Raw genomic sequence first — 11,316 nt, 5'->3', positions numbered from 1 at the left:
AAATATATTGGACTAAACTAAAGAGACAGGAGCAAACTCAGTGACAGCTACAGATGCCCAGAAGCTGAAAACTGGTAAATCTATATCCACTGACATTTCCAGTCAGAACAATTTGCCCTATAATTCTAAAAGAGGCTTTTTTTTATCTTCAGACCCCAGAGACCCAATTGGTGTCCGACCCCCTGCGTCCCTCAATGCTACCACATTGATTCAGTCCATTGAAGGCCTAGTAATGACTAAATGGTGCAGTCTCCTTCAACTCATGGTACCCCTGGTGGTTTGGCTCTGTGAAGAGACAGAGAGGGCAGTTAGGGCAAGGAAGTACCACAAATCTATCTCTTCCACATTAGCCAGTCAATTTAAAGACTCTTTTAGAAATATGGGCATTTCAGTTTCAGGCAGAAAGCAACACAGCTTCTATTTTGGATTTACTGCCTGTGAGCAGATGTTTCTCAGACTGCTCACGTCACCTTATGTAAAAAGAACATAAACCAGTCTTACTAAATGATTTTCTGTACATCCCAAATGATGAAGATGAAAATAGCCACTAGAACAATGCGTTTGAGTGTGTAGATAAGTGTTGTGGTACCCAGGCTCATATTTTCCTCCACCAGAGGCTTCTTCTCACTGCAGTTCACCACTCTCGCCTGTGCTGCTCCCAGAATAGTCATGATATCCACCAAGTTGAGCTTCCCCTCCTCCTTGGCCTCCCCCACTTCCTCTGCGAGCTCCATCGCAGCCTCTTCACGCTCCTCCATTTCCTCTTGAGTCAGCATTGCATTCAAGCCCTGTCCTGCAGTGGCGTTGCCAACTTGCGGTGGTGCAAGAGAGCATAAAGCCCTCACCTGGCCGTAGGACTTCAAGTGAGCTACGTTGGCACGTAAAAAGAGCAGGAGGACATTGAGGTCGTTTAGTGGGCAGCCAAGCCTTCGGCGGTTTAGGAGATCCAGAGCCGGGAGGAGCTCATAGATGGAGATGAAGCTGGTGTCCCAAACAAAGAGTCGAATGATGCTAAAGAGGACAATGGGGGCCAACAGGACATAGATGGCACCGTTGGCCACACTTATAACCTGAAAGACCAGCTGTCCAATCATCTTGCACTGAACTAGTTCCGGAACCCAGTTCTGATCACGTAGCATCCCCGTGCGGACAAAGCAGCTGAACTCGTCTTGCATGAAGGCCGAGAGGTGGAAGTAAGCCAGATAGAGGCAGGCGGAAGTCATGAAGGTCAGGAGAAGGAAGCCACGCAGAAAAAGCATGCTAACGAGGAAGTAAGAGTTTTGTTTGCATTGCATGTATCTCTCCAGGAGGGGGTACTCAAAGTATCGTTTCCTCTTGGCCCTGCAGTTGGACAAGAAGAAGAAAATCAAGACCATTTTTATGTTTAAAAAAACTGGGCGTCTTCAAACACAAACACGATCATCTATTTATGGTTACAAGGAGGGGCCCACCACATCACCAACACTGACACAAACCACAAGCACTGCATGGAATTACATGGATTCCCAAACCACATATTCACTGCTTGCAGCTGATACTGCAGCATCACTTCTACATCTTTTGAGAAATATTTCTTTTATTTATCTCTGCATTCAAGCAGACTCATTGTAAATCAGGGGTCATAGAAAAGTCAAACATAAACATGAATGCAGAGGCTTGTTATTTGGCATCTCAGCATAAGATCTGCAAATGTCTCTCCTTTAAGCCAGTGATAATGCAAGACTCTCACCTCTGAAGCTCAGCTTGAAATGTAAGTGGGTTCTTAGTATTCTGACGCATATCCAAAATGCTTTGGGCCAGTCTGACTGAACGGTTGTATGACTTGTCTAGTTCATCGATGATAAACAGCAGGTCTGAGCCCAGAGTGGGCATGACAAGCTGGCGCCAGATTAAAGCCGGCAGGTACATCAGGATAGCCATGGCCAGGAGAGAGTAGGGAAACATCTGAAAAGAAAATGAGAGGAATATGGTAGCAAGGAGATATAAATGAAGAAGGGTGGAAAAAAGAAGCAGATTAGTCACAGAGATGACAGCTTTACAATCCAGAATTATATATGACTAATTGTGTGATGTAGAACAGAAATTAAATCAGTGATTAACAATCTAATAACAGGGTATGAAGATTAGGGAAAATGCATCAGAGGTGAAATAAAATCGTTTGTAACAGGGGTGTCCAAAGTCGGTGCTCAAAGGCCACTGTCCTGCAGGTTTTCCATGTATTCCTGCTCCAACACACCAGGCTTACATTGAATGGATCCAACAGCCAATGAAGTTCTGCACAAAGACCGATTGGTTTGAGCCAGCTGTGTTGGAGCAGGTACACATGGAAAAACTGCAGGGTTTCTGCCCACAAGGACCAGCGCTCGACATCCCTGCTTTAAAAGGTACATTTTCAACTGAAGTTTGCCAAGTTACACTAAAGTAGAGAATAAACTTTTAACTTTTTAATCTCACCAAGATGTAATCAACCACCTCCATCATGAACATAAAAACGGTCTAAAGCAGCAGACCAAACAAGCATTGTGTGTTTTGTCTTCAAAACTTGTCAGAATTTAAGTAGTGTTGACTGTGTGACCTGGCATCTGGTCAAATCTATACCTATCCTGCACCCAGTGTTGAATTTTGCAAACAATAGTAATTTCTGTGTCACAGAAATTAGTTCCAAAGTTCCAAAAGTATTTAAATGATACTTCAATGTACATCATTACATTGATTCATGATTAAATATCAGTCCAAACTGAAAATACTGAACAGAAGTAAAAACAGAATTCATTGTAAGAAACATTTGAATGTAGAAATATTTACATCTGCTCTGTTATAATCATAATGTGGTTGGTGACATGACGAACATATGATTGTGATCCACTGAATCGATATAATGCTGAATCCTGGTTAACTGAATCAAGTGTACTTTGATTCAATGCTTCAGAGGGGAATTAAAATCCTTTCAAATTTACATTTTCATTAGAGGTTTTAAAACTTACACTAAGGTCAAGAACATATTTGCTTTTAAACATCACATTAATGTAGCCAACTGGCTTCATTATGAGTGTAACTGTTCACATTTTTTGTTGAGTACTACACAACTACACCTAAAGGGGGTGAGAACTCATTAGAGAACTCAGATCGAATAGAACTGTTGAATTCGTAGGATGTAAACAAACGATAAACATGGTGACATAAGAGATTAGTATTTTAGAAAACAACAACCAGGACAACAAATCCCTACAGCAGTGGTGTTTTAGATAGGATGTAGGATCCCTAAAACAAGCATGTCATGTCCGTTTTATCACTGTTGACCCTTAAATCCAGTCAAACTTGTTCCTAAACTGCCTTTAATAGATACATGCATATTGTAGTTTGTAAATGCAAATTACCCCAGCCAGCATGTCCATGTGTGATTCTTGACAGCTCAAATTGGACTGTAGATGAGGGTCCCATTGTGTGCAGTTTCCACATTAGTCTCACATGTGTTTGCTCATATGGGTTTCATTATGGTTCTGACTGGGTTTCAGCTGGGGCCCAACTCGGTGAATTCCACAGGATCCATATCCCAGCTAGCATTGGGCTCATAAGTGTTACTATGTGGGCATGGGCTTGTACTGGGCAAATCTTGTTGTTCCTAGGTGGTTTCAGTTACATGGGCCCTTTTTGTGAAGCCTATGTGGGCTATGTCAGCTGAGTAAGGGATAATAGTGGTTTAAGTGGGGCATGAGGACCCCATGCGCGTTGGCCAAATGGGCCCCAAGTTGGGTCCCAAAAAGAACCCAATCAAAAACCTACATGGATAATGCCATTTTGGAAACGGCAAACAAAGCTATGTAGGACCTTTACCTAAAACCCAAATTTAACTCTTATGGGGTCCACATAGAAATTCTAGCTAGGTACGCTTTAAAGACGCTTTATGTAACTTTCTGAACTTAAAACTCCACCTCCTGGACATATTCGATGACACAGTGACATCTATTTGCATTTTTAGAGCCGCTGCTGCTCAGCAGCATTCCAAGGCTGAAAAAAACGCATTTTATACTATATTTTATACTTTTACATCTGGAACACGATGTGACGTTTCACTTAAGAGGATAATAAGGAACTCTTTTGAACACGCAATGTCTCTGATTCAGCAAAAAATAACACAAGAAGATTAAAAGAGAGAAAGAGACCAAACAAAAGTCATCAGAAGATCGTCTTTTGCTTGCTTGGAGGAGTTAAAGGGCAGGTAGGATCCAAGATGGATGCTGAATTAACCGTCAATAGGGGGCAAGTGACGGGCAAAATGGGAAAAGTTCTTTTGTGTGTCTTTAAAAAAAATAACACATGAGGCAGCCATGATCATCACACATATGTGTAATAACAAGGAAGTATATTCTCAGCTTTAGCAGGAAAAAAAGTTCCAGCATATATCTGCATGCAGTCTGAAGTCAGTGTGAGTGGGTGTAACAAGCCAAAGGATCAGGATCTTCACACTCACTTTGTGAACCCAGAGAGAGCGCTCCTCAAAGTTCCCATCACTGTCAAACTCGTGATGCATGAGAGAGTCCCAGCAGAATGTGTCGACATAGTCGGCCTGCTTGGCAGTGAAGTTGCTGGGAGAGAAGCAGCTGATCTGAGGCCCTGCAAAATAAACAAGTCTGAGCTGTAACATCGCTCGCTAATACATGGAGCCGCTTTCTGCAATTTCCATTGATCTCGCTGTAAACTTGCCTGGAAGCGGTCTCCAAACACTTGATATCTCTTGCACATAAATAAACACAGTACTCAGCACAAGAGGTCCATTAACAAACTTGGAGATTTGCCCCTTTTCTCGTCAGCCATGCAGATGTTCAGCGGAGAAATGATACATTTCCCAAATGGCAACCTGCCATTTAAAAACCAGGGTGACTCCAATCCAAATGTTCTCCTTTCCACTCTGTATTTAGTTTACCTTGATAATACCACATATGGTCCAACCACTTGATTCTACTTTACTCCTCTGTGTCATTTACTAAGGGTGCACACCCTTTCCACTGTCCCACCAAATTCACAGCGATGGGAGTGAGACATTTTTCACCCTGCTCCTCTACAGATGCCCAGCTGTCTGGAAGTAGAAACATCCAACCACTAATTTACTGTCAGGATGGGATTTCTCCTGCCAGTCAAGCATATTATTACAGGCAGCACGGTCCAATTATCCCACAGGCGTGCATGTGGAGGAGTTAATCAGCAACATTTCTACATTAAAATCAACAATATTGATAGTGACACTTTTAAGAGAATTATGGGAGCTGAGGTTATGATGAAGTAGGATATTTTAAAATCTGAACTTGTCTGAATATATTTAGAGATGAGGATACAGCTTGTATTTTTAGTCTAACGTGTGAGTTAAAATATAGTCGGCCATGTTTTTTTCAGCTTTAGGAAACAGGAAAGGAGGCAGAAGTCTCTTCTCCTCATAACTTTAGTGATATATGACTGCCAGCAAACTTTTCAGCTAATTTTGCTTGATTAACAATTAGAAAGCATCACAAAAAATATTTTTAAAAAAAAGTTAAGCAGCAACTGCTAATATAATGACTACAAGAGCTCAGTCTCACCTATATAGTTCAAATTCTCAGACCAGAAAAACTGGTTTATGATCAGTAAAATAAACTGTTAAGTAAAATAATGGTGGAAAACATGTTGGACAGGTGTTAAAGTAGGCTTGAAGGAAAATCTCAAGTCTTAAATAGGGATATGTTGATACACTGGAGTCGATACTTCGATATCTGGAGGTCAAAATACCAGATTTTATTTTAGTTTTAGTTTTGAGATTTCAACCTGCTGACATAAAACAGGAAATTTGTTTTTACTTCTGAGACTTTGAGGTAACAAATTATGTGAGAAGCTAAGCTACATTGTTTTCCTTCTCTGTCACATGAGTAGCTGTCAGATGTTATGATGTCATGATGATGCTGCTACTGTAGCCTACATGATGAGGGTTTATTATGACATTTTATTGGTTTAATGCAGTTTTGTCATACTACTTTTACTTTTTTTTATTTTCAACTTAATAAATGTCAATAACTTTATAATAATCTGTAGTTGAATTATTTTATCATTTTCAAAGGATGTATTTCATCTTATTGATATTTAATTAACTCCTCAATATAATTTATTTTTGTTTCAAAAGCATTTCAAGGCTGAGAAACCCCAATTCCTAAAATGTATCATTTACAGGCTGGAGGATCACATAACATCAGCATTTTTTGTTGCAGCACAGCAGTACACACCAGCAACTGGATATCAGCTGTTTGGATGTGCACCACGGCTTATTCAGCAATAAAACACAAGAGGACGTTATCAAAAGAAGTGAAGAAAACAAAAGAAGAAAGGAACAAAACAAGAAATAAGGCAGTTTTTGTGGCAAAAAAGAGCTCTGAGAAGAGACAGGGTGACAGATGGATGCTGAATTAGCCAATATTAGCAGGAGACAAAGCAAGGAAAAACTGACCGTATTTCAACAGCATGGCTAAAATGATCAAAGCCACACCATCATTACAGTACTTGTAAGGTTTAAGTAAGGGTGAAATTATTCAGCTATGATTTCCTGTAACTATTCTTAAAGGTTTGCAGCCTAATATATGTGAGATTTACCAGTTCCGGAGAGCTTATTGAATGAAATTCAATAAAATCAGAGTGAAATTAATATGTACAATAACCTTTAGAAATGAACTACATTGGATTTTCTCTAAGGGTTCTTAATGCAAATGTGTAAATCTTCAATGTTGAAGTGCTAATTTCCCAAAATGCTCTTCTCCAGCAAGGTGCTTAACCTAAAAAACAAAGAAGCATCTGAACCATGAATCAACCATGAAAGGTTCTTCATCATCCTGTTGACACCTAGATGTCATCAAACCAAGACAACACCTGACAAGTTAATGAGACCTTAACATTTTATGTTGCTATGTCCTACATTTATGTTAAAATAGGTCAGTTTAGCACGAACATTTCAGATTTCTTTGTAAATTACATCTGAGAGTTGAATATCCCTAAGTGCTGTATTGTTTTGTTTCTTTGTATTGCATGTGCTTTTCTTGAGCTGGACTCTGGAGATTTTCCATCAGCTCCTTAGTTGTTAAATAGAGGTCAAATGAATCAATGAAACAACACTAACTGGGAATATAGCATTGATGTAAATTACAGTGAGAATCCATTTTTCTTGTTTACTCGTGTGGGTCCACACATGGTGCCAGATCACTCTTAATATAAAGCAACAGCTCGTGCCTTTTTGTGAAATCGTGTGAAATGTTCTCCCCTTCAGCTTCCCACTCCTCCGAGCCATTTGGCAAAAACGAGGGAGCTGGAATTTCTGCCTCAGCTCCAATCTCCTCCTTCCCCTCCCAATCCCCAATTAACACTGGCACATCTTCCCCACATTTGAGCCTTGAACGGGAATTCTTGGCTGAGAGTGCAGGTGCAAGTCAACCAGCCTCTACACAGCAGCGCAATCAAGCCCTGTTGTGAAATTGACAACCCAGCAGATAGGCAGCCAGGATCCATCAGATGAGCTGTGCACTCCACCTCCGCATCATGCTCCCCCCTCTCCTTTAGTTAATCAACATATCCTCTCATTTGACTCAAATAGAGGGGAGCTGCCACAGAAGAACTTTGCCTTGTAATTACAGTGTGCCAGCGCTGGTGAACGGTGCTCTCAATCATCCCCCCTGTGGTAATTAGCATCAGGAGCATCAGGCTGATTGCAGACCAGCTCCGGAGCAAAGACATTTAGTTCAAAGTCAAGGGAGTCAGTGTCTTAACAACAGACTTGCATCCTAAACTTGGCATGTATATTTCGGATTGCTAGTTCTGCTTTTCTTGCCTGCCGTTATAACGACACAAAAGCTGCAACTGCGCTGTTCTCAGACGGCAAATTAAACAGCAAACAAACTTTTGAATGAAGTCTTTTTGGTTTGTTTGATAGCATTAGTGTAATTATACCCAAACGCAGCTTTGTTCATCTGTTTTGGGTCTGAGTAAACCTATTTTCTTGTTGACAGCTGTGCTTCCTGTTAGCATCTCACAGTTGAGCTTTACTTTATTAAGCTAACTCTGAATCAAGCTTGATGAGCTCCATGAATAATAAAGTGCATTTATAATAATATGCATGACATTTCTGCTCATTGCAAGTTCAACTAAATGCAGATACGCGAGTAAATAGAGATGCAAAGACAAACAGTGCATGATTATGCAGTGAAGACTTGCGACTTTGCTGAAAGGCATGCAGGAACAAAAGAGCACTGATGAATAAAAGGTAGAATTAAAAGGTAAATGAAACAAAACAAATTCCCTGCTGGTGCTTAAAGACAGCACAGGGGCAGAAAGGTGCTCACCCAGTGAGATCTCTCGGGCGAAGGCCATACACACCAGCATCAGTGGGAGGCCGACAGACACATATTTGATGACCTTGTCCAAAGGAAGCTCCAGTTCCAGGTGGTTGATCCTGTATATCCCCGAGCTGTCCTGCAGCAGAGCATCAGATAGCATGGCCTTGGCCGCTGCCTGGGCGATGGACATTGTAAATACCTGGCAAGCGATAACACACACACACACAAAAAAGAAAAAGGTGGATGCAGGAGAACAGCAAGATAGTGGAAGAACAAATCAGACTCATGACCTTCATCGTGGTATTGCTTGCCTTCATCTTACCGCCTGTTAGATTTCACTGCGTGTTATATAATAAATCAGAAAAAGAAACATGATAAAAGCCAGCTTACCTTGACTGTCCCAGATTGTGTGATGGTATTAGTTTGCTAAGTTCCTCTAAAGGCCCGCACAGCGTTGGAAAGCTCTTTAAGTATTCAGGGAGTTCCTCTGTAAATGAGAGGCTGGATTTGGGCTGGACCAGGCCGAGCCGGGTCTGGCTCTAATTACAGAGAGGACATCTGGGGAGCATGTAGGCGCCCAGATGGCAGGACGGCAGCAGACCTCCAGTTCTCAACAGTTGGCCTTACAGCTAAATGTGTGTGTGTGTTTATGTATGTGTGCTGTACCCACACTGTGAAGCACACTGGCTCGGGCCCACTTCAAACAAGCGAACCACTGCCAGTGGCTTTTTCTGCCTCTGTCATTCTGATTCTATATTTTGCAGCACTTCAGCCTCAGAGTGCAGGCTAACATCCTGTAACATACAAAGAGGCATGTTTCTGAAATGAGAAGAATTCAGTTTGAGGGTGTCTGACGTTGGTTTGAAAGTTTGCTCTCAAATATTCGATAATGTTTATAAATCCAATCGACATTCCAGTCCATACTGACATGTGTAATTATTTTTTTCAGAGTGAGAGAACTCACGTTTCAGAGGTACAGTGGGTGTGTGACATTTTTAGATGTTCTGGAGGGAGCTTAGCTGGAAACCAGTAATTTTCTACCAGTTCTCATTGTTTTAGTTGTCTGGAGTTACTGGAAGCTTAAAGCTGCTGTAACAGAATAACATAATCTTCAACAAAATGAAAACAAGCTGTAAGTGGAGCACTAACACACTTTAAAATGAAAATGGTAATTCTAATTAAGATTCCCTGCTTTCCCATTTTGTATAATTGCTAAAAAACTCACGCCAGTGCTGGAAAATTTCAGAATGTTTAACTGATGGTTGATGCTGGGACACATGGAAATGTTAACTCAACATATGACTAAAAATAAACAAATCCTTTGATATTAACAACCTTTTTGGTTATCTGTTCATAACTTTAAACGTGAGGTGTTCATGCTGCTGGAGAAATATGACTCAAGTCATATCAGGTGCCATTCTGAAGTCTTTCCTTTGAGAAGTTGCAGTTATGATCAGGCATTTTTAAAACTGAGGGATAAGACACTTTAAAGTGCTTTGTGTCAGATGCTTTGATGACATTATTGCAAAGTATGGAAATATTTTCAGTGTGACACAACCAACAAAATGGCCTATACAAGCTGACTTATACAAGCTAAATGAGATACTTTTCAATGTGATTAATATCAATCTTTAACATATTTCTAACCCTAATAAACTGATGTGCTGATGAAGTCAAACCCAGAAGTCAAAGTTTGATCATAACATATTGCATTTATGTTTCACTAAGCAGCTAGCAAGTAGCTAGCAAAATGAGGGTGACTGTTGTGTTGCAAAATGAACATTTCTGGGTCCTGAAGTTCATGGGTTTTCAAACCCCGAGTAGTTTGATACTTATCTCCGACTTTCCACAAACCACAGTGACTAAACTATCACTACAACTAAAACATTTTCCTTTTACTTCACTTAATCTTATTGAGGCCATCTGGCTAGCCATCTTGCTAGCATAAACACAATATGCTACAATGACACTTCATCACTTCCTGGGTAGATTTGTCTTAAAATACCAGATGATAACAATTAAAAATAAAGCTATAAGAGGTTTTATATTATTTGATATTATCTTTTTACTTGTCTTCTTGGGCTTTATAGCAGTGGCATTTTGATATGCTTACTGTGGTGTTTTTTCCTAATTGAAATCAAGAAAAATGATGAGAAAAAGAAAAACAAAGTTTTATACATTTTTTTTTTTTTTTTTTTGTTGTTGTTGTTTATAACCTACAAAAATCCGCAATACTGAAGAATTGTGAGAATCAAAAGTCAAATCGAATTGGCACCCAAAGAATGGGATTCAAATTGAAACAAAAGCATCTCGTCACAGCCCTAGAAATCAGTGGTGACTTTGTCTTCACCCTTCAGATTTCTGTTCAGCAATTCGGGACCACTCTCCTGTTTTTTGTTTTTTTTTTAACAACCATTTGTAAAATGTATATAGCTCTCTTAATGAACATATTTCTCTAGAGAAGGGCTTTTCATTTCAGACCCACAAGGGCCACAGTCCTGTAGGGTTTGTATTTTATGAGGTGAAACCTTTCAGCTATGATCCTCTCTTTGTCTCTCATTACTCCATCTGTTATTGTCAAAAACCCAACTGTGCCATAGAGCAATTCCTGTCTTTACTCTTATGTTTTACTCATAATCAACAATTAGCAGTTTAAAAGCTGTCCCTCCCACATGAAATTCTAGTTTTGTGTAAACTTTAACTAATAAACCCTTTCCAAGACATAAAGCCATGTTTTGAGATGATATTCAGACTTAGAAGGCCGGGAGTCTGTTGGCATGAGACCCTGAGACAAGCCACCAGTCCATGACAGGGTTAACAGAGCGGTGTGCAACCCAACATACTGAGGCTAGTTTGAAACTATTTAGTGTCCATGTTTGGATTTTAGAAGGAAACTGGAGCTCTTAGAGAAATCCCACATCATACAAAATCCGTACAGAGGCACTAACGCAGCTTCAGATTACAGATCTGACCA

The 11,316-nt window shown here is 40.2% G+C and overlaps 1 protein-coding gene across 1 annotated transcript; it reads right to left on the bottom strand.

Annotated features, from left to right (window-relative positions):
- Positions 1 to 226: 226 nt before the first annotated feature.
- LOC306761678 (pannexin-3-like) lies at positions 227 to 8,532 on the bottom strand (the record flags this gene model as incomplete). The annotated part of the gene is made up of 5 exons (XM_079247944.1): positions 227 to 285; positions 590 to 1,341; positions 1,730 to 1,944; positions 4,472 to 4,614; positions 8,349 to 8,532. The coding sequence occupies 5 exons, from the start codon at positions 8,530 to 8,532 to the stop codon at positions 227 to 229; spliced, it is 1,353 nt and encodes a 450-aa protein (XP_079104070.1).
- Positions 8,533 to 11,316: the final 2,784 nt, after the last annotated feature.

Source organism: Telmatherina bonti (genome assembly GCF_933228915.1).
Source record: "Telmatherina bonti genome assembly, chromosome: 10".
In the NCBI taxonomy this organism is placed as follows: domain Eukaryota; kingdom Metazoa; phylum Chordata; class Actinopteri; order Atheriniformes; family Telmatherinidae; genus Telmatherina; species Telmatherina bonti.
The sequence above is the reverse complement of the archived record's forward strand: the minus strand, read 5'-3'. Positions and strand labels throughout refer to the sequence as shown.